Source organism: Procambarus clarkii, chromosome 18 (assembly GCF_040958095.1).
Source record: "Procambarus clarkii isolate CNS0578487 chromosome 18, FALCON_Pclarkii_2.0, whole genome shotgun sequence".
Classification (NCBI taxonomy): domain Eukaryota; kingdom Metazoa; phylum Arthropoda; class Malacostraca; order Decapoda; family Cambaridae; genus Procambarus; species Procambarus clarkii.
Window position 1 is genome coordinate 43,811,328 of NC_091167.1, and position 24,820 is coordinate 43,836,147.

General features: G+C 45.4%; 1 protein-coding gene across 3 annotated transcripts in view; it reads right to left on the reverse strand.

Moving 5' to 3' along the window:
* Positions 1–24,820, reverse strand: part of LOC123754463 (short-chain dehydrogenase/reductase family 16C member 6) — a 111,435-nt gene that overhangs the window by 8,822 nt on the left and 77,793 nt on the right. For all 3 annotated transcript variants that reach the window (XM_045736899.2, XM_069326566.1, XM_045736900.2), the window contains exons 3-7: positions 16,670–16,794; positions 14,043–14,153; positions 11,708–11,869; positions 9,438–9,520; positions 4,797–4,913 (exon numbers count right to left, since the gene is read on the reverse strand). In XM_045736899.2, coding sequence (XP_045592855.1) covers positions 4,797–4,913; positions 9,438–9,520; positions 11,708–11,869; positions 14,043–14,153; positions 16,670–16,794 — 598 coding nt within the window. The remainder of the gene's footprint in view (positions 1–4,796; positions 4,914–9,437; positions 9,521–11,707; positions 11,870–14,042; positions 14,154–16,669; positions 16,795–24,820) is intronic.

Here is a 24,820-nt window from a genome sequence, read left to right on the forward strand (position 1 = left end):
ATCCCACCTGACTGTACTACTGGGACCCTACCTGACTGTACTACCGGGACCCTACCTGACTGTACTACCGGGATCCCACCTGACTGTACTACTGATACCCCACCTGACTGTACTACTGGGACCCCACCTGACTGTACTACTGGTACCCTACCTGACTGTACTACCGGGATCCCACCTAACTGTACTACTGGTACCCTACCTGACTGTACTACTGGTACCCCACCTGACTGTACTACTGGTACCCTACCTGACTGTACTACTGGGACCCCACCTGACTGTACTACTGGTACCCTACCTGACTGTACTACTGGGACCCCACCTGACTGTACTACTGGTACCCCACCTGACTGTACTACTGGTACCCTACCTGACTGTACTACTGGGACCCCACCTGACTGTACTACTGGGACCCTACCTGACTGTACTACTGGGACCCCACCTGACTGTACTACTGGTACCCCACCTGACTGTACTACTGGTACCCTACCTGACTGTACTACTGGGACCCCACCTGACTGTACTACTGGTACCCCACCTGACTGTACTACTGGTACCCTACCTGACTGTACTACTGGGACCCCACCTGACTGTACTACTGGGACCCTACCTGACTGTACTACTGGGACCCCACCTGACTGTACTACTGGTACCCCACCTGACTGTACTACTGGGACCCCACCTGACTGTACTACCGGGACCCCACCTGACTGTACTACTGGTACCCTACCTGACTGTACTACTGGTACCCTACCTGACTGTACTACCGGGATCCCACCTGACTGTACTACTGGTACCCCACCTGACTGTACTACTGGTACCCCACCTGACTGTACTACTGGGACCCCACCTGACTGTACTACTGGGACCCTACCTGACTGTACTACTGGGACCCTACCTGACTGTACTACTGGGACCCCACCTGACTGTACTACTGGTACCCCACCTGACTGTACTACTGGGACCCTACCTGACTGTACTACTGGGACCCCACCTGACTGTACTACTGGGACCCCACCTGACTGTACTACTGGTACCCTACCTGACTGTACTACCGGGATCCCACCTGACTGTACTACTGGTACCCTACCTGACTGTACTACTGGGACCCTACCTGACTGTACTACCGGGATCCCACCTGACTGTACTACTGGTACCCTACCTGACTGTACTACTGGTACCCTACATGACTGTACTACCGGGATCCCACCTGACTGTACTACTGGTACCCCACCTGACTGTACTACTGGTACCCTACCTGACTGTACTACTGGTACCCTACCTGACTGTACTACTGGTACCCTACCTGACTGTACTACCGGGATCCCACCTGACTGTACTACTGGTACCCTACCTGACTGTACTACCGGGATCCCACCTGACTGTACTACTGGTACCCTACCTGACTGTACTACTGGTACCCTACCTGACTGTACTACCGGGATCCCACCTGACTGTACTACTGGTACCCTACCTGACTGTACTACCGGGATCCCACCTGACTGTACTACTGGGACCCTACCTGACTGTACTACTGGGACCCCACCTGACTGTACTACTGGGACCCTAGCCAACTTACTTGGGATTACTGACTGTAATCTCAGGGATCTGTACTACCTGTACAAATGTACTATTAATGTACTACTTGACTACTAAATGGGATTTGCACAAGGGGGATTTATTTGAAGACGGGGTACTTGTGTGAGGACACTCAAATATAACAAATCCTTGACAATAATGGAGGGTAAAGGAGCAACAGTTTACCACTAATGGTGAGCAATAAAGGGACATTGTAAGTTGTGTAGGAGGCAAAGAGTGCAGGCTGCAAGGAAGCCTGTAGCTTATATCAAGTGTAGAATACAGGTGAACCATTGAGTGTAGAGTGCAGGAGAACCATCAAGTGCAAAGTGAAGGATGGGGTAGAACCATTGAATGTAGAGTTTTGGAGAACCATTAAGTGTCAAGTGCAGAGAGGACCATTCAGTATAAAGTTCAGGAGAACCATTGAGTGTAGATTGTAGGAGAATCATCTAGAGTACAGTGTATTAGATCCCTCAAATTAGAGTGTAGAAGAACCATCAAGTGTAGAGTGCAGGAGAACCATCAAGTGTAGAGTGTAGGAGAACCATCAAGTGTAGAGTGCAGGAGAACCATCAAGTGTAGAGTGTAGGAGAACCATCAAGTGTAGAGTGTAGGAGAACCATCAAGTGTAGAGTGTAGGAGAACCATCAAGTGTAGAGTGTAGGAGAACCATCAAGTGTAGAGTGCAGGAGAACCATCAAGTGTAGAGTGCAGGAGAACCATCAAGTGTAGAGTGCAGGAGAACCATCAAGTGTAGAGTGTAGGAGAACCATCAAGTGTAGAGTGCAGGAGAACCATCAAGTGGAGAGTGCAGGAGAACCATCAAGTGTAGAGTGTAGGAGAACCATCAAGTGTAGAGTGCAGGAGAACCATCAAGTGTAGAGTGCAGGAGAACCATCAAGTGTAGAGTGCAGGAGAACCATCAAGTGTAGAGTGTAGGAGAACCATCAAGTGTAGAGTGCAGGAGAACCATCAAGTGTAGAGTGCAGGAGAACCATCAAGTGTAGAGTGCAGGAGAACCATCAAGTGTAGAGTGTAGGAGAACCATCAAGTGGAGAGTGTAGGAGAACCATCAAGTGTAGAGTGCAGGAGAACCATCAAGTGTAGAGTGCAGGAGAACCATCAAGTGTAGAGTGCAGGAGAACCATCAAGTGGAGAGTGCAGGAGAACCATCAAGTGGAGAGTGTAGGAGAACCATCAAGTGTAGAGTGCAGGAGAACCATCAAGTGTAGAGTGCAGGAGAACCATCAAGTGTAGAGTGCAGGAGAACCATCAAGTGGAGAGTGCAGGAGAACCATCAAGTGTAGAGTGCAGGAGAACCATCAAGTGGAGAGTGTAGGAGAACCATCAAGTGTAGAGTGCAGGAGAACCATCAAGTGTAGAGTGCAGGAGAACCATCAAGTGTAGAGTGTAGGAGAACCATCAAGTGTAGAGTGTAGGAGAACCATCAAGTGTAGAGTGCAGGAGAACCATCAAGTGTAGAGTGCAGGAGAACCATCAAGTGTAGAGTGCAGGAGAACCATCAAGTGTAGAGTGCAGGAGAACCATCAAGTGTAGAGTGTAGGAGAACCATCAAGTGGAGAGTGCAGGAGAACCATCAAGTGTAGAGTGCAGGAGAACCATCAAGTGTAGAGTGCAGGAGAACCATCAAGTGGAGAGTGTAGGAGAACCATCAAGTGTAGAGTGCAGGAGAACCATCAAGTGGAGAGTGCAGGAGAACCATCAAGTGTAGAGTGTAGGAGAACCATCAAGTGTAGAGTGCAGGAGAACCATCAAGTGTAGAGTGCAGGAGAACCATCAAGTGGAGAGTGCAGGAGAACCATCAAGTGTAGAGTGTAGGAGAACCATCAAGTGTAGAGTGCAGGAGAACCATCAAGTGTAGAGTGCAGGAGAACCATCAAGTGTAGAGTGCAGGAGAACCATCAAGTGTAGAGTGCAGGAGAACCATCAAGTGTAGAGTGCAGGAGAACCATCAAGTGAAAAGTGCAGGAGAACCATCAAGTGGAGAGTGCAGGAGAACCATCAAGTGTAGAGTGCAGGAGAACCATCAAGTGGAGAGTGCAGGAGAACCATCAAGTGTAGAGTGTAGGAGAACCATCAAGTGTAGAGTGTAGGAGAACCATCAAGTGTAGAGTGTAGGAGAACCATCAAGTGGAGAGTGCAGGAGAACCATCAAGTGGAGAGTGCAGGAGAACCATCAAGTGTAGAGTGCAGGAGAACCATCAAGTGTAGAGTGTAGGAGAACCATCAAGTGTAGAGTGTAGGAGAACCATCAAGTGGAGAGTGCAGGAGAACCATCAAGTGGAGAGTGCAGGAGAACCATCAAGTGGAGAGTGCAGGAGAACCATCAAGTGGAGAGTGCAGGAGAACCATTAATGTGACTAATTTAATGTATAATATGTTGTAGTCGCTCTACTAAAACACACCTTTCTATTTCCTTGTTGTTATTAATTATACTAAAAGCTACTTTTGTACTGCTGTTGGAACTACTGACTCCATAATATAATAGTCTCTGCCTGTCATCATTAAGTATTACCTTTATATTGTATATTTGTTATATTTCTTGAACTTTCTTACATATTATTCGTTACCTCTCATTTAGTATCAAGTATTTACCCCCCCCCCATTATACCTATAAATAATTTTTGACCTGAATTACTGTAAGTGTTGCCCAAAATACTTTATGTAGTACAGTAGTTGTTTCATTTTATGTGTGTCCGAGGTCCCTACACTTGTCCCTCTATCATGTGTTTTTTGGACACATGATCATATGGGGGGCTTGACAGCTGAGTGGCCAGCGCTCAGGATTCATAGTCCTAAAGTTCCTGGTTCAATCCCCGGCAAAGGCAGAAACAAATGGGCAGAGTTTCTTTCACCCTGATGCGCCTGTTCACCCAGCAGTAAATAGGTACCTGGGAGTTAGATAATTGCTATGGGCTGCTTCCTGGGGATGTGTAACAAAGAGGAGGCCTGGTCGAGGACTGAGCCGCGGGGACGCTAAGCCCCGAAATCATCTCAAGAAAACCTCAAGAAGATGCTTATGTATTATTATTATTATTATTATTATTATTATTATTATTATTATTATTATTATTATTATTATTATTATTATTATAGTGCAGAAGAAGAGAACCATTAATGTGTAGAGTGTATATGATATGCTTGAGAGCCAAGTAATGTTGGGTGTACAGTACAGAAGATGCATGGAGTGTACATACTATTTGAGGAGGATCAGGATCCGGCAGAAGGATGGCAAAACAACGATGACTCTGTTCAGGAGGATGCCGTCAACAATCTCAGAGGCCACAAATTCAGGCTGCAATATTGGTATCACTCTGTGGATTGTATAAACAAATTAATTTAGCAATAATGTACATACTAAAGCAAAATTGTATACATAATCACACTTAGAATAATGTAGATCTTGGAAAAATATAATGATCAGTTCTTGAAAAGTTAAGCCTTGAATGTACTGGTACTGAGATGACTTTTACAGGTGGGTCTCCTATTATCTCCTAACCTTCAGAAATAGTATTGGCAATCACACTAGGCCTATGAAACCAGTCCTGACTTGCCAGAGACAGGACCAGAATCTGGGTGTCTCTAGAAGGAGAGGAAAGCTTGGGAATAAGAAGTCTACCTATAGCCAAAAAACACAAAAAATGTTAGTATCCCTGAGGTCATCAAAGTAAGCCATCATTGGCATGGAGAAAACTTACCTACTATGATGTATCTGATCGCCTCCAGATGGCAGCTCATGCCACTAGATCAGCCACACACCTCGCTCATAAGCCACCAGAAAATAACCCAAAATCCCCAAGGAAAAGAATGGAATAGAGCCAGAAAAGCAAGATACTGAGAAGTCCCCAGAAAATGCGGTTTCATTACATATGACACTTGATTTCTAGGAAGGAACCTTTACTAGCTCTTCAAGCTTATTACCAATGGAGCCTCGGCAGAGGAAAATGGCATTCTAGACAGAAAAACCAAGGCTGACCCCATGGGAGACACTAGCAAAACAGTAGGACCCTTGATAAAGGATTAAGCACAGAGTGTCAAATACCCAGAAGGCCAAGGCCAACTAACCAAGTCCAAGCCCTTAACCACAAAGGCATTGGTTTAGGAAAACCCAGGAGCCAGGGGGGGGGGGGAAAAAGAGGCCAGAACCAAGGAAAAAACACCAAATCACCCCAGCTTGAGAACCCCTGGAAAATTCAGCCTGGGGACCATCAGGCACTCAAGCAGGAGGATCCCACAGTATTCCAAGAGCCTTCAGGTACACAGCTTGAGGACCACTAGCACACAGCCTCAGAAGCTATGGCCAGGAAACGTCCAGTCACCTGACCTGGTAACCTCCAAAGAACTATCAGCTTGGAAACCAAGCCCAGTAACCTTTGAATTTTTTATTGTTGCCGTCGGAGGCAGCTAGTTTATTGTGCACCACATACTCATCCTGTGAGCGGTAGAGCAAAAAACAATCAGGATGAGTATGGGGTGCACAATAAACTAGCCGCCTCCGGCGGCAACAATAAAAAAATCAAAGGTTACTGGGCTAGGTACTGTAGGGAGAGTACTAGGTACTGTACCAGAGACCTACAGTAACCCAGTAACCTGTGAGCACCAATCCTGAAACCCCCAGGCACACAGCTTAGGAACCTCCTGGTACACTGATTGGAACCCATGGATTTATGACCCAGGAATTGAGAGCCATCCAGCTCAAGAACCACTAGACATCTACACTGGAATGCCACCAGACAAATGCCCGCCACACAGCAGAGGAACCACACGTCACATGCAACTCGGAAACTGCTGGGTACACACCTTGAGATCTAGACAGCACACAGTCTTAGAACCAGTGGGCACCCCACAGCCCGCAGAGAACCAGTGGGCACCCCACAGCCTGCAGAGAACCAGTGGGCACCCCACAGCCTGCAGAGAACCAGTGGGCACCCCGCAGCCTGCAGAGAACCAGTGGGCACCCCACAGCCTGCAGAGAACCAGTGGGCACCCCACAGCCCACAGAGAACCAGTGGGCACCCCACAGCCTGCAGAGAACCAGTGGGCACCCCACAGCCTGCAGAGAACCAGTGGGCACCCCACAGCTTGCAGAGAACAAGTGGGCACCCCACAGCCTGCAGAGAACCAGTGGGCACCCCACAGCCTGCAGAGAACAAGTGGGCACCCCACAGCCTGCAGAGAACCAGTGGGCACCCCACAGCCTGCAGAGAACAAGTGGGCACCCCACAGCCTGCAGAGAACCAGTGGGCACCCCACAGCCTGCAGAGAACCAGTGGGCACCCCACAGCCTGCAGAGAACAAGTGGGCACCCCACAGCCTGCAGAGAACCAGTGGGCACCCCACAGCCTGCAGAGAACAAGTGGGCACCCCACATCCTGCAGAGAACCAGTGGGCACCCCACATCCTGCAGAGAACCAGTGGGCACCCCACATCCTGCAGAGAACCAGTGGGCACCCCACAGGCCGCAGAGAACCAGTGGGCACCCCACAGCCCGCAGAGAACCAGTGGGCACCCCACAGCCCACAGAGAACCAGTGGGCACCCCACAGCCCGCAGAGAACCAGTGGGCACCCCACAGCCCACAGAGAACCAGTGGGCACCCCACAGCCCGCAGAGAACCAGTGGGCACCCCACAGGCCGCAGAGAACCAGTGGGCACCCCACAGCCCGCAGAGAACCAGTGGGCACCCCACAGCCCACAGAGAACCAGTGGGCACCCCACAGCCCGCAGAGAACCAGTGGGCACCCCACAGCCCACAGAGAACCAGTGGGAACCCCACAGCCCGCAGAGAACCAGTGGGTACCCCACAGCTTGCAGAGAACCACTGGGCACCCCACAGCCTGCAGAGAACCACTAGGCACCCCACAGCCTGCAGAGAACCACTGGGCATCCCACAGCCCACAGAGAACCAGTGGGCACCCCACAGCCTGCAAAATCAGCAGACACTTAGTCCAAGATTCAACAGCAACACAGCTGGAAACCAGCAGGCACATATCTCAGGAACCAGTGTGCACACTTGGAACAAGTTAAGTGAAAATGTGGTGGATACCAAATCCATCAGTAGTTTCAAAGTAGCGTATGACAGAGTGCTACAAAGATGGGACACCACGAGGCTAGCACTCATCCTGTAACTGCACTTAGGTAAATATCTAGGGAAACACTCCTTCCAGCAAAAGGCGAGGACAAGAATCCCAGAGACCTACAGAGGTCTCTGTAGGTCTCTGTATGCACCACATACTGTAATGTCAAAACCACTGTGGGAAACTCTGTGGATCAGTGCCTATAAACAACCACCAAACTGAAAAGAAGATAATGACTTCCCAATATAAAATTGGTGATGGTAACCAGCTATTTGGACAACACTTTCATTAGATGTAGTGTACATGAACGTCTTTAGAAAGTTTCTGATAAGATACCACAAGAAAAACTGGCACAGAAATTGCAAGCACATGGAATAGGCAAAATACAAGCATGGATAAAGCAAAAAAGCAAAAGGTCATCCTAACTTAAAATGAATCTGACTGGAAATATGTTGTGAGTTTTGCCAAGTAATCAACATGAACTCTACATATGTGAGAAGACTGACTGGCCATTGCTGTTCAGTACTGAAAAATGCCAGATCTTACATGAAGAATAGAACAATGCACATTATAACTACCATATCAAGAACATGACCAAGCAGTAGAGTGAGGAAGAAAAACTGATCAACAAGCAGGCCTTGCAGCTAAAAATGTCAACCAAACCTTAGGAATAATTATATGAACCTTTGACTGTAAGGAAAAGAAAGTGGTCACTAAGCTGTATAACTCTCTGGTGTGCTGCCATTTGGACTACTTTTTCTAAACAAGAATCCCTCATCTTCAATATCTGCTTTTGAAAAAGTTAAATTCAAAATGAGAAAAATCATCCCAGACCTTTTTGTTTTGTTTTCTTCCAGCAATATTCCTGTGCAGGTCTTAAGCCCATGGCTGGCCCACTAAGTGTTACTTGTTTCAGTTTTACTTAGGCGGAGTATGAGTATTTATTTTTTTGAGATATATACAAGAGTTGTTACATTCTTGTACAGCCACTAGTACGCGTAGCGTTTCGGGCAGGTCCCTGGAATACGATCCCCTGCCGCGAAGAATCGTTTTTTCATCCAAGTACACATTTTACTGTTGCGTTAAACAGAGGCTACAGTTAAGGAATTGCGCCCAGTAAATCCTCCCCGGCCAGGATACGAACCCATGACGTAGCGCTCGCGGAACGCCAGGTGAGTGTCTTACCACTACACCACGGAGACTGTAACTCGTATGTTCGCTTCAGTAAGATTATGCCTCATGTGTTTAACAACTTCTTCTACTCTGTTGAAGCTCAGTTGAAATCTTATTGGCTAAGTCATTTCTCATACAAACCAAACATAATATGAGCCCATCACATCGAGATCTATAAAGCAATGAAAAATTTGAAAGATATTAATCCAAATATATACTGTAATGTAACTCAAATAAGAGGCAACAGCTTCAATCTCAACTTGCCAAAATGTAGTTCAGAAAACTGGAGATGTTTTTTCCCACATAGGGTAATCACCTAAGAAGTTACCTATCAACCAAAGTTGTAAATGCCAAGAAAATATAAAAGCTTAAAATTTAATTGGAAAATGTTCCCAGAATTAATGAGGGGGACCTTTGGCAAGCCACTGGACAGTATGAGGCAGAGGGCATTCTCAATGGACTAGAATGTGTGTGGACTAGGTGGTAATTCATTAAAACTAGTTTTGTTTTAATGATGTCTTACTGAACTGTACATAAATGCAACATCTTCATAATATTACACCAATATTAACAAGAAATTAACACTTACTTCGACTTAACTCCTTCAAACATTCCCGTGCTGATGTAGTACGGACAAATAACAGTGGTCTTGACCCCAGTGTAGCCTTCCACCTGTGATCCATAAGTTGTATCAAATTAAAAATGCACTTCAATAACTTCTTACAAAAACAAACAATCATTATGTACAGATATATTTTTAATGCATAATTCTCTTGTGCTTGTTACACTGTCAAAGTCATACTGTATACTGTACTGCACTTCAATACAAACACTAAATGGAAACTTCCTAAATTTATGAAATAAATCCCATGAATATCACACAAGAAATAAGTATCATTTAGATTCCCTGGATCCAATTAAATGTATGCAAACAATTCACGAAAATGAACGTATCTAACACATGGAACCCTAATGCTAATGAAGTCAAGAATTAAGTCTCTGCGGCGCAGTGGTAAAGAACTCTCCTGGCACTTCGCGAGCGCTTTGGCCTGGGTATCCTGGCCCAGGAGGATTGACTGGACGCCAATCCTAAACTGTAGCCTCTGTTCACCCGATAGTGAATGGGTACCTGGTTGATAAACTATTTGGCGGGTCGTATTCCGGGGAACAATTAGGATTAAGCCACCCAAGAGGTGGTTCAGGTATGAGTGTGTATATAAGTGGTGGTGATGATTCTTTGTTGTTGTTTAAGATGCAGCTACTCGGAACGGGTCCGTCTAATTACCACAAGCTACACAAGCTTCACAAAGCTTCCTGGCAATACGTTAGTAATGAATAAATATGATATGTTAGATTAGGTTGACTTAACCTAACCTAACCAAACCTAACCAACGCTTGGATCGTCGACTTGATTTGGCGTCACCAGCTCTTTATTTTCGTCTAATTTCTTTATAAAAAGATACTTTTTCAGATTAAAAATATGTTTTTTCGTGTTGTACATTCAGCACCTACATTATAATGAGTAAATATATCATATTTATTCATTACTAACGTATTGCCAGGAAGCTTTGTGAAGCTTATGTAGCTTGTGGTAGCTTGTGGTAATTAGACGGACCGTACCAGGGAGCAGCAATGCCTGAGTAAATAGAAAGCTTTGTTTTGTGATGTAACCTACTCGTGCTTTAACTGTTATAGGTAATGCAAAAAAGGCATTATTAAGTCATCATCAGAAAATCAATGCATTATTTTTTTTTATTTCATAAAAATTTCTACTTGCCCTGTAGCAAATTTAATATACTTGATCCATATCCTTTTTGGTTTATGTGCCGATAATGAGATGGGTCTCTTATTTATACATAACCTATCTCTAAAGTGTTCTATATTCCTAGAAGCCTTACTCTAATCCACTAATTACAATTCCCAAGTGCACCCAAGGGTACAGGATCAATCAGGTGGAAGCTTGTAATACAAGCTTCGACAGCACACTAGCAGTCTTACGAGCTATTCATGGAAAGGCACCTCTCCTGTGCCAGGTAAGTCCACTACGGGCTCACCACAGCCCGTGCTACTTGCCCCGCTCCTGTGCTAGGTAAGTTACGGGCTCACCATAGCCCGTGCTACTTGGAACTTGTTCCTAGTAGCTTAATCTATAACAACAACAACAACAACAGCTATTCATGTCCGTGCCTCCTCTTGGGTGGCTTAGTTTCATCAATGGGCAGTCTTACGGGCTCACCATAGCTCGTGCTACTTGGAACTTTTTGTTCCGAGTAGCTGAATGTAAAACAACAAACAGGAACAGTATGCACTCAGTTTAAACTGGTATAGTCACTCAGTACAAATGCTTGAGAGACACCCGCACATATCTTGAACATTCACCAGCAACAATGTAACACTTTACGAGTTCGGTTCCTCCTCTCTCAAGACGCCAGGCTCTACGCTGTCATCCAGCACCCGAGCTCTCCACCCCCGGCCTCACTCGGCTCTCTGCCCTGCTCCAGGCTTCATCACAACCACTACAACACTTCACTACACTGCCAACAACCAACTGCTATAACCAAGACTATATTAAATATGCAGGCGATGAGTCACAATAACGTGGCTGAAGTATGTTGACCAGACCACACACTAGAAGTTGAAGGGACGACGACGTTTCGGTCCGTCCTGGACCATTCTCAAGTCGATTTGAGAATGGTCCAGGACGGACCGAAACGTCGTCGTCCCTTCAACTTCTAGTGTGTTGTGTGGTCAACTATACTAAATATATATAAAAGCCACTAAACTCTTTGTGATTAATTAACCCAATACTGCACATAGACGTAAACATACGTTACAGCCCATTAACATCTAATGACTTACCATCAGCTCAAGACGAAGACTCTCATCAAAGCCAACAGCAGCAAACTTAGAGGCACAGTAGTCGGCCAGTTTATTAACACCAGCAAGACCAGCCACAGAGGCAATAGTCACAATATGACCCTTGTTTGAGGCCAGCATGTCTCCAAGAAATGCTTTAGTTGTCTGCAATAAATACGATAATTAACATACTACCCCATATCAACGTGTTATCAGTAATGGGACATTATATTACAGTGTGAATAATGTGTTAAAAGATTCACGAATACCCAGTTATTATTAAGAATGAACGACTGAGGCTAAAATTGGAATTAAAGAACTAATAAACAGTAGAGTATTACAAAAGCATTAAGTAGTTGTTTGATCTGTGCCGGGTAGCAACGGCAACAAATAAAACACTCTCGCCCCCTTATTTTGTTGAATAATAAATACAGATAGAGCATACTTAAAATATTAACCAATTTACCTATCAGGAAGATAACTAATACAGATATACAAACTACAATAGGGGGTTGAAGGAACTAGTCTGCCTTATGATGTACACAACAATATTATGAATCAGCAAAAATAAAAACCTACACACACATTATATATAACCTTAACATACAGTACTATTAACACACTTATTAACACATACAGAAATGTTAAATAATCAAGCAAAAACAAAATAAAGTTTCCTTGGAAATATATGTTTGAAAAACCAAATGTCTAATGTAAATATATACAATAATATTTAAATACAGTATATGTTACATGGATTATATGATAGTAGATGAGGGTGCCTGCCTGTCCCCAGGTCTCTCTCCTCCTGCTTCCCCTCCCTCTCTTTCTTCCCCTCTCTTCCACTATCCACTCTCTCTCTCTCTCTTTCTTCCCTTCGCTTCCACTATCCACCCTCTCCTCTCCTCTATCTCCCACTATTTCCACCTTTCTTCCTCCCCCACCCTCTTAACCCCCCTTTAAACACTCACTCACTCTCCACTCTCTCAGTCTCCCACCCTCTCTACTATTCTCCACCTCTCCTCTCCTCTCTCTCTCCCTCCCCTCTTCTCCACTCTCCTTCCCTTTTTCAGAAAATGTAATGTTGCAAGACACTGAAAAACTGCAAAGAAACTACATAAAACACATCCTCAATGTCAGACTTCAAGAAAATCATCGGGGTTGGACAAGTGATCATATTTGTTAAAGGTGGCACTAGGGCCAACCCTGATTGGCCTACGATACCACCTGATGAGCACAAGTCATCAAACATGATGCTACTGAGCGTTTACACCTCCCACCTGATGAGCACAAGTCATCAAACATGATGCTACTGAGCGTTTACACCTCCCCACCTGATGAGCACGAGTCATCAAACATGATGCTACTGGACGTTGTAGTAGTCATAATAATATCATTGTGTCCAGGTCACACAGTAGTTCCTCGCAGTCTTCCATGGTATTTATCCTTATAATCTCTACATCATCATCATCAGTAAACACTGAAAGGAAGACACCCATCTCTTCTACAGGTCGGCAACAGCCTGGTGCTGTTACACATACTAGAGGTTAGATTGCTGGTAATTAACGATGAAGAGAACGAGTGCACCAGATAACGATAATAAAGAATCAGACGTCAACTGATAGCAGGTCTCCACTGAGTGATGTAAGATGTTGCTATATCGTGGCTCAGGGAAACATCAGGGGAAAGCGCCAAGCCATTAAAACTATATAGCACTTGGAAGGACTCAAAATAAGGATTTGGGATGGGACGGGAGGGAAGGAATAGTGCTCAACCACTTGGACGGTCGGGGATTGAACACCGACCTGCATGAAGCGAGACCGTCGCTCTACCGTCCAGCCCAAGTGGTTGGGCATATCGTGGCTGAGATAACTAATACCTACTGCTTGAGGGCATGGGTTACTTGTTACGCCATGATTACAAACACAAAAAATGAGGTTAATGATTATATGAGTTATGAGAGTTGGTGCTTGAGAGATAAAATGATATGATTGTATGTAAGGTAAAAAATAAGTTAAGATGGATTATTTAGGAAGAAATCTTGAAGAAAGTGGTGATAAGTCATGTCCCCATTGATGTTATGAGAGACGACAAAGTTTAATTTTAAGTTACATTAGTTGGCGTGAAGGTGATTAGGAAACATTTTTGAGCAGAAAATAAGATGAAAAAGTCAGCAGACCCACTTACTGTGAGAGCTGGAAGACTGGTACTTAACTACTGTGGGTGCTGGGAGGCCAGTACTCACCCACCATGGGTGCTGGGAGGCCAGTACTCACCCATCATGGGTGCTGGTAGACCAGTACTCACCCACCACGGGTGCTGGCAGACCAGTACTCACCCAGAAGTGACTCATAATGTTGACATCGAAGGTCTTCTGGATGAGTTCGTCTGGCGCCTCCTGGAAGTTCTTGCCGGTGACGATGCCGGCGTTGTTGACCAGGATGTCCACCTGTGTTGGCAACACTCCTCTCTTAGACCCTTCACACACCTTACGCTTATACTCTCAACTACATAATAATAATAATAATAATAATAATAATAATAATAATAATAATAATAATATATTCACCTGAAGGCACAATGGGTCGGTGAGATTACATAAGATTGGTGTTTTTACATTCATGTAAAGTCAGTAACACACATAGCGTTACGGGCAGGTCCTTAATCTAACACATCAGGTAAGATGAAATGGAACATTGTAACAAGGCTTTATATCAACAGATAACTACAACATAAAGTAACAGAGGTGATTACACTGGTAATGATGTGTGTGTCTTAAGTACTAATATTGGGGAAGTGGGCACTACAAGATACAGTGTGAGTTTGAAGCACAAGGTACGAAACTATCAGGATGAAATTAGCTATTTTTTGCTTTTACTTTTCAACAGGGCAAAGGTTGGACAATTTTTTAATTCATCATGGAGTGAGTTCCAAAGACTGGTTCCTTTTATTTGCATGGAGTGTTTTCATAGCTTTAGTCTGACTTGGGGATATCAGAGATATATTTATTTCTGGTGTGATGCTCATGGGTTCTATACATCTATCAAGGAAAAGTTTCAGATCAACATTAGCATTTAGGATCAAGGATTTGTACATGTAGATAGCACATGAGAATGTGTGGATTGAGTGAATGTTTAGCATGTTAAGGGACTTAAACAGAGGGCCTGTGTGTTGTCTGAAGACAGTTCTGATAATAGATTTTTGGTGAGTGATGATGGGCTTGTAATTTTCAGTGGTTGAACCCCATACACAGATACCGTATGTCAGATAGAGATAGATTAGTGAGTGAGTTGCTTGTGGATCAGCGCAGATCACTGCACCATTAGTGTTTCGTTCACTAATGGTAAACGAATTTCGTTTCGTTCAAGGAAACTTAACGCCACAATGGCAGTTAGCTCTGCTTGCGTTGAAGACGATATGATAACACATAATACTGCTCAGATTATTTATATATATATATATATATATATATATATATATATATATATATATATATATATATATATATATATATATATGTCGTACCTAGTAGCCAGAACGCACTTCTCTGCCTACTATGCAAGGCCCGATTTGCCTAATAAGCCAAGTTTTCATGAATTAATTGTTTTTCGACTACCTAACCTACCTAACCTAACCTAACCTAACTTTTTCGGCTACCTAACCTAACCTAACCTATAAAGATAGGTTAGGTTAGGTTAGGTAGGGTTGGTTAGGTTCGGTCATATATCTACGTTAATTTTATCTCCAATAAAAAAAAATTGACCTCATACATAATGAAATGGGTAGTTTTATCATTTCATAAGAAAAAAATTTGAGAAAATATATTAATTCAGAAAAACTTGGCTTATTAGGCAAATCGGGCCTTGCATAGTAGGCCGAGAAGTGCGTTCTGGCTACTAGGTATATATATATATATATATATATATATATATATATATATATATATATATATATATATATATATATATAACTTGAGTAACAAGAGTAGCAGCATTAACGTGTGTGTCAGGTTAAGGCGAACACTGGCTGGGTGACCGCGCTGACGCCTCCATGAACCTAACAAAGTTACTGACACCACCAGTATACACGCAACCTGCTCTCGCACAAGACAGCACATATATGACTTATTGCTTATAGTCACTATTTCACTTAGTATATATGTGACATATTCGAAGCCATATTTTTTTTCAAGCCACTAACCTTTTCTTTGTAACTTCAACTTTTTAACTTCATCTTTGTTTACAATTTATTTAAATATTTTAGTTTTGTTTTATTATTTTTATAAAACTGTAATATCAATATAAGTATAGGTTCAGTACTAATTGTAATATCTTAACATACTAAGAAGGTTAGGTTACGTTGTGGTTTTCAATTCTGCTTTTCAAGGTAAACTCAAATATTCACAACAAATTAGTATGTCACATATGCACTTATTCATAAGCAAGATATTGACTATAAGGAAGTGTGAGAACAGGTTGCAACAGTACACCAGTAACCCCGAGGACCCGCCTGCCAGGCTACATAACATGTTGCTAAGTGCAACATATGTTGACTATGTGATGTGAGTATAAGGGTATAAACATGTAGATGAGTGTGGAGTGAGGGAGGTAGATGTAGATGAGTGTGGAGTGAGGGAGGTAGATGTAGATGAGTGTGGAGTGAGGGAGGTAGATGTAGATGAGTGTTGAGTGAGGGAGGAAGATGAAGATGAGTGTTGAGTGAGGGAGGTAGATGTAGATGAGTGTGGAGTGAGGGAGGTAGATGTAGATGAGTGTGGAGTGAGGGAGGTAGATGTAGATGAGTGTGGAGTGAGGGAGGTAGATGAAGATGAGTGTTGAGTGAGGGAGGAAGATGAAGATGAGTGTTGAGTGAGGGAGGTAGATGAAGATGAGTGTTGAGTGAGGGAGGTAGATGAAGATGAGTGTTGAGTGAGGGAGGTAGATGTAGATAGGAGGCTGGAAATACCTTGCCGACGTCCCTCTTGACCTTGGCAGCGACAGCGTAGATGGCTTTGCGGTCACACAGGTCGACGGTGTAGGCGTAACACTCACCCCCGCTGGCCGCCACCTGCCCAACCGTCTCCTCGTTGCCTGCAACACGCAACACTCCTTATATCTCACACGCACATTATAACTGTGATTAACACCAGCACACACAACTGGGGAAAGAGAAATTGACACCATCTGCACTCAGCCCCCAGGTCCCAGACTCCTGGGATTTATTATTTATCAAGAGACTAGACGGAATATTTCTCCAGCCCCTCTCCCCCATTGTCTCCCCAACCCCCTCTCTCAATGTGGTCCCCCCTCTCTCTCCCAATGTGGCCCCCCTCTCTCTCCCAATGTTATTCCCCTTTCTTTCTCTCACCTCTCCTCATGTCCACCTTTCTTCCCCAACATTCCCATGTCCACTCTCTTCTTCCCTTTCCATCTTCTCTCTCACACTCTTCCCCTTCTCCCGCTCTCACCAAATATCTTACGCACCTTCCCACTCTCTTAGAAAATTTATTATTACGGACGAAAAGCGGTGTTCTCAACGTGCTATGGCTTTTTTTATTATTAACACATTAGGAACATCTGCATTAGTGCAGCTGCCCAAGACTATATGAAGGGGAGTACAGAGTGTGTCAAAAAGCTAGCTACGTGATGCTAAAAAATCCCCATCACACAGGATGGTTAGTCATACAGAGGCATGTCATAAGTAGTCTACACTGGCAGACTCTGGGTGCATTATGAGGATATCATCAACACAAGAGTGAATAAGGTAGCAGTGGTAATACAAGTCCCCATCTCGCAGGATGGTTAGTCATACAGGGTCATATGTTCAGTAGCCTGCACTGGCAAATTTTGGGTATAATGTGAGGATATCTTCAAGAATGCGAGAGTGAATAAAGTAATTGCAAAGCTCCAGGCACCTCGATGCCAACGGGTCTGAATGGTCTGATAACTGGGCATTCGGTGATGGAGTGTAGGAGATCGTGCCGTAGTTCCTGCTCACAGTGTTTGCACCTGGAGTGCTCAGGATTGGGAGATCCGTCACCTGTAGCCACCTGCCACAGGTAACGGTAACCCAACCTGATCCTGGCAACCACTGTGTCGCACAGTCTGGTCGACGTTTTGTGCTGCCCATAAATGTAAGTTTCAGATCTGAACAAATCATAGCTTTTTATACTGGTGCGTTCAGGTCGTTGACTTCACGCCAATTGGAGGTCTCACCCCTCACCGTAACTCTCTGCTTCCTATTGCTTAGGTACTCCCTTATCCACTGGAGCACCTTACCAGCTACACCTGCCTGTCTCTCCAGCTTATGTACCAGCCTCTTATGCGGTACTGTGTCAAAGGCTTTCCGACAATCCAAGAAAATGCAGTCCGCCCAGTGTGTGTGTGTGTGTGTGAGAGAGAGAGAGAGAGAGAGAGAGAGAGAGAGAGAGAGAGAGAGAGAGAGAGAGAGAGAGAGAGAGAGAGAGAGAGAGAGAGAGAGAGAGAGAGAGAGACAGACAGACAGACAAACAGACAGACAGAATATGATGTAGACGTCTGGTTTATGTGCGTGGGGTGGTACCCAAACCCATCCCGTGGGCATTAGTGGACCCCATACCCATCCCGTGGACAGTAGTGGACCCCATACCCATCCCGTGGACGGTAGTGGACCCCATACCCATCCCGTGGACAGTAGTGGACCCCATACCCATCCCGCGGGTGGTAGTGGACCCCATACCCATCCCGCGGGTGGTAGTGGACCCCATACCCATCCCGCGGGTGGTAGTGGACCCCATACCCATCCCGTGGACGGTAGTGGACCCCATACCCATCCCGTGGACAGTAGTGGACCCCATACCCATCCCGCGGGTGGTAGTGGACCCCATACCCATCCCGCGGGTGGTAGTGGACCCCATACCCATCCCGCGGGTGGTAGTGGACCCCATACCCATCCCGCGGGTGGTAGTGGACCCCATACCCATCCCGCGGGTGGTAGTGGACCCCATACCCATCCCGTGGACGGTAGTGGACCCCATACCCATCCCGTGGACAGTAGTGGACCCCATACCCATCCCGCGGGTGGTAGTGGACCCCATACCCATCCCGTGGACAGTAGTGGACCCCATACCCATCCCGTGGACGGTAGTGGACCCCATACCCATCCCGTGGACGGTAGTGGACCCCATACCCATCCCGCGGGTGGTAGTGGACCCCATACCCATCCCGTGGACAGTAGTGGACCCCATACCCATCCCGTGGACGGTAGTGGACCCCATACCCATCCCGTGGACGGTAGTGGACCCCATACCCATCCCGTGGGCGGTAGTGGACCCCATACCCATCCCGTGGACGATAATGGACCCCATACCCATCCCGTGGGCGGTAGTGGACCCCATACCCATCCCGTGGGCGGTAGTGGACCCCATACCCATCCCGCGGGTGGTAGTGGACCCCATACCCATCCCGTGGACAGTAGTGGACCCCATACCCATCCCGCGGGTGGTAGTGGACCCCATACCCATCCCGTAGGTGGTAGTGGACCCCATACCCATCCCGCGGGCGGTAATGGACCCCATACCCATCCCGTGGACAGTAGTGGACCCCATACCCATCCCGCGGGTGGTAGTGGACCCCATACCCATCCCGCGGGTGGTAGTGGACCCCATACCCATCCCGTGGGCGGTAGTGGACCCCATACCCATCCCGTGGGCGGTAGTGGACCCCATACCCATCCCGCGGGTGGTAGTGGACCCCATACCCATCCCGTGGACGGTAATGGACCCCATACCCATCCCGTGGGCGGTAGTGGACCCCATACCCATCCCGTGGGCGGTAGTGGACCCCATACCCATCCCGCGGGTGGTAGTGGACCCCATACCCATCCCGTGGACAGTAGTGGACCCCATACCCATCCCGCGGGTGGTAGTGGACCCCATACCCATCCCGCGGGTGGTAGTGGACCCCATACCCATCCCGTAGGTGGTAGTGGACCCCATACCCATCCCGCGAGCGGTAATGGACCCCATACCCATCCCGTGGGCGGTAGTGGACCCCATACCCATCCCGTGGGCGGTAGTGGACCCCATACCCATCCCGCGGGTGGTAGTGGACCCCATACCCATCCCGCGGGTGGTAGTGGACCCCATACCCATCCCGTAGGTGGTAGTGGACCCCATACCCATCTCACGGGTGGTAGTGGACCCCATACCCATCCCGCGGGTGGTAGTGGACCCCATACCCATCCCACGGGTGGTAGTGGACCCCATACCCATCCCGCGGGTGGTAGTGGACCCCATACCCATCCCGCGGGTGGTAGTGGACCCCCCATACCCATCCCGTAGGTGGTAGTGGACCCCCCATACCCATCCCGTAGGTGGTAGTGGACCCCCCATACCCATCCCGCGGGTGGTAGTGGACCCCATACCCATCCCGTAGGTGGTAGTGGACCCCCCATACCCATCCCGCGGGTGGTAGTGGACCCCATACCCATCCCGTAGGTGGTAGTGGACCCCATACCCATCCCGTAGGTGGTAGTGGACCCCATACCCATCCCGTAGGTGGTAGTGGACCCCATACCCATCCCGTAGGTGGTAGTGGACTCGTAGTATTGTAATATGACCTTGTAATATTAAATATTGAAAATCATTTTTAGTATTAACCAAATAACTCACCATCAGTGCGTAATAATATATTGTAATTCACAGCACAGTGGGAAAAAACTTGTTGCAATAGTTCTCATTTTCATAATAAGGTGCCCAGTCCTCCCTGAAGCCCCCCCCCCCCAGACAAAATACAAGTAGAACAATCTCGGTCACCTTTACCAACACACACACACAAGGACTGACAACAAGGGTGAGAAACAAAATACTGCACATAAGCGCCTCGTCACAGAGACAAACTCAGGGTCCTTGGCGGGAACCCACACGGGGGGGAGGGGGGGGGGGATTTATGAACAGTGAAGGCTGGGTTCCAGAATATATTTTATAATATTTTTTTATAAATTTATTTATATAGATGTGATAAGAGTAAATTGATGACGTGGAGGAGCAGGTTTATATTTTAATAAGTTCTTAAATTCTAAACATGAAGTCTAAGAGATCCTTGGAGTAAAGAGACAATAAAATTAGTCATTATACTTGTGTACCTTTTCTCTTTGCAGGGATATTCCTGCGCCAGAGGCTTAGGGCCCCCCTGAGCCTCTGGCTGCCCGCTATATATATTACTCGTTTCTGTTTTACTGAGGCGGTGTATGAGTATTTATGACCCGTGTGTTCACTTCAGTAAGATTATGTTCAATGGGTCTAGGACATACTCTTACTGAAGCCATTAACGTCCTTCATAATTCCATACATTGAATTATGTCCTTCTGATCAGTTAAATCTTAGTTGAAATCTTTTTGGGTTTATAACTGTGCACTGTGTTAGATAATGTTCCAGTGTAACTGTGCACTGTGTTAGATAATGTTCCAGTGTAACTGTGCACTGTGTTAGATAATGTTCCAGTGTAACTGTGCACTGTGTTAGATAATGTTCCAGTGTAACTGTGCACTGTGTTAGATAATGTTCCAGTGTAACTGTGCACTGTGTTAGATAATGTTCCAGTGTAACTGTGCACTGTGTTAGATAATGTTCCAGTGTAACTGTGCACTGTGTTAGATAATGTTCCAGAATAACTGTGCACTGTGTTAGATAATGTTCCAGTGTAACTGTGCACTGTGTTAGATAATGTTCCAGTGTAACTGTGCACTGTGTTAGATAATGTTCCAGAATAACTGTGCACTGTGTTAGATAATGTTCCAGTGTAACTGTGCACTGTGTTAGATAATGTTCCAGTGTAACTGTGCACTGTGTTAGATAATGTTCCAGTGTAACTGTGCACTGTGTTAGATAATGTTCCAGTGTAACTGTGCACTGTGTTAGATAATGTTCCAGTGTAACTGTGCACTGTGTTAGATAATGTTCCAGAATAACTGTGCACTGTGTTAGATAATGTTCCAGTGTAACTGTGCACTGTGTTAGATAATGTTCCAGTGTAACTGTGCACTGTGTTAGATAATGTTCCAGAATAACTGTGCACTGTGTTAGATAATGTTCCAGTGTAACTGTGCACTGTGTTAGATAATGTTCCAGAATAACTGTGCACTGTGTTAGATAATGTTCCAGTGTAACTGTGCACTGTGTTAGATAATGTTCCAGTGTAACTGTGCACTGTGTTAGACAATGTTCCAACGTAACTGTGCACTGTGTTAGACAATGTTCCAGCGTAACTGTGCACTGTGTTAGATAATGTTCCAATGTAACTGTGCACTGTGTTAGATAATGTTCGAGTGGTGTACCGGGCATGTCTCCACTCTCATACACAAACCACCAGATGCAGTGGTTGAAGAAATCACAAAGCAGATAAGCAGCATAGAGAACCGCCTCGATAAACTAGCAACAGCAAACCCAATACCAGATATTATTTTCCTTGGAGACGTCTACCTGCCCAGTCTAAGACGGCGAATAGAAAACCATAACATTATAGCAGGAAATCACCCTGGAAATAACCAACCACAGGTCAGAGAACCTGTGGTGAGCTTTGAGACGATCCCAATAATTTAGGTGCTTTGTCGTATCTATGTATGCCGTACATGTTCACTGTACTCTCTCTAGTTCAGTAATCTCTCCTGCTTTGAAGGGGAAAGTAAGTACTGAGCAGTACTCAAGACGGGACAACACAAGTGACTTGAAGAGTACAACCATTGTGATGGGATCCCTGGATTTGAAAGTTCTCGTAATCCATCCTATCATTTTTCTGGCTGACGCAATATTTGCTTGGTTATGCTCCCTAAACGTTAGGTCGTCAGACATCATTATTTCTAGATCCTTGACATGCTGTTGTTTTCCTACTATGGGCAGATTTGATTGAGTTTTGTATCCTGTATTTTGTTTCAGGTCCTCATTTTTACCGTATCTGAGTACCTGAAATTTATCACTGTTAAACATCATGTTATTTTCTGCTGCCCAATCGAAAACTTTATTATTATATGCTTGTATTTTTTCAATGTCTTCAGCAGAGGTAATTTTCATGCTGATTTTTGTGTCATTTGCAAAGGATGACACGAAGCTGTGCCTTGTATTTTTGTCTATATCTGATATGAGAATAAGGAACAGTAGCGGTGCAAGGACTGTACCTTGAGGTACAGAGCTGTTAACTGCGATTGGGAATAATTCCAAAGTTTGGTTTTATATATTTGACTATTACGCTTTGTGTTCTGTTCGACAGTAAATTTAATATCCACCGTCCTACTTTACTTGTGATCCCCACTGACCACATTTTCTGTGCTATTACTGCATTGTCACAAATGGAATAAAAAACAATACAAGAGATAAGGAAAATACAAAATATTTCTTCACACGTGCAAAATCAAAATACAAATAAACGCAACCCGCATTTGAGCTATACTTACAAGTGAAGGTTAATACTCAGAGAATGAGAAGGAAATTAGTGAAATCGTAAACTATCAATATGAGGCTATGTTTAACACCCCAATAAACAACATATAAGTGGAAGATCCAGACAGCTTCTTTGTGAAACAAAAACCAAACCTCTGACAATATAACATGATATTAAAATGAACATTGTAGATTTTGAGAGAGAAATTGGCAACATGCCCACGCACTCAGCCCCAGGTCCACACTCATGGAATTCTATCTACATTTATAAAGAAATGTAAAGGGTCAGTAGCACGAGCACTCTGTGTTGTGTGGAGAAAAAGCTAGGATACAGGGGAGATACCAGAAGCACTTAAATCAGCAGATATAGTTCCCATACACAGGGCAGGGAGCAGAGCACTGACTAAAATTTATAGACCAGTCGCACTAACATCACACATAACAGAAGTTTTTGAAGGAACGATCAGGAGTCGGAGCTTCAGTTTTATGGAGAACAATAAAATACTTCATACCCAGGACTCTTCTACAAATTAGAGGTATTGTCACGCAACATCACCGTGACAAGGTAACTGAGGAAAGGATGATAGAAGCACAGACCAGTGAATCTGTACGATGGTACAACATGGTGGCAGCTGGCAATCCCAATCAGTATGGGCGAAGAGCAGGTGGTTGCAGGAGAGAATCAGAAATAACGAGAATCCGTCTTGGATACAAATATCCATGGAGATTCGGAATGGAAACAACAGTCGAACAACGGAGTTGCAGAATCTGTGGTGAGAGTGACGAACACCGCCTTGACCACTATCTACGTGACTGTGAACACCTGAGAGACATTAGAAATATGTGTAGAATAATAAACCCCACATTATTTGAGTTAGGAAAACACTATTTTTCAAATATAGATACAGCTATTAAAAGATTCCCCCATTTTGCTCCCGCAAGATAATGAAAGATTTTAAGGGTTGGCGAATGTTAATCTTCTTGTTTGAGAAGCTGTTAACTTGAGACAGTTAAGCAAGTCCCAGCTTTCTCTGGGTAAAAATGACAGGATGAACAACCCAGCGGGTTTTCTTCCTATTGGGGAGTGCTGTACATACTGCTAAGGCAGTGTGTCCACTCACAGAATGAGTAGCGCTGCCCAATTAACTCGCCCTTCGGTTCAAAACTGAAATTACAAAAAATGTCGCTTCTTAGGGCAGTGTTCACTACTCTAACACTGGACACATTATTTCCAGTGTTTTAGTACTAATTTTGCAGGTGCGTCACCTCGTGAGGGTGCCACTCACGCTACACAGATCACAATATCACTGTGATCATCGTACCGATGAGTGGTACGATGAGAGTACCATTCACGCTACACAGAGGGTCCCTGGTCGCCCTGTCTATTGTGTGTGTCGCACTCATGTCTGCGGGGATAAGGCCTCAGCCTCTGAGCTTGCTCTTTACCCTTGGACGAACTGACTTTGCTGATGACAACATGGGCGGGTGTCACAGTTTGTGGTGACCCGGCGTCTGGAGCTGTCGTGTACTGCCTCTCCCGGCTCCCCCCGACGCCCTCCCACGCCCTCACAGAGGTCTTCCCAGCGCCTCTCGTCAAGGAGGCCAGTGTGGGTATCGCCTTTTTCTCGCGGGAGACACAACAGCTGCTAGTACGACGGTTATCACCCTTCGCTCTAACTACTGCTGGTCCCGTCAACCTGTGG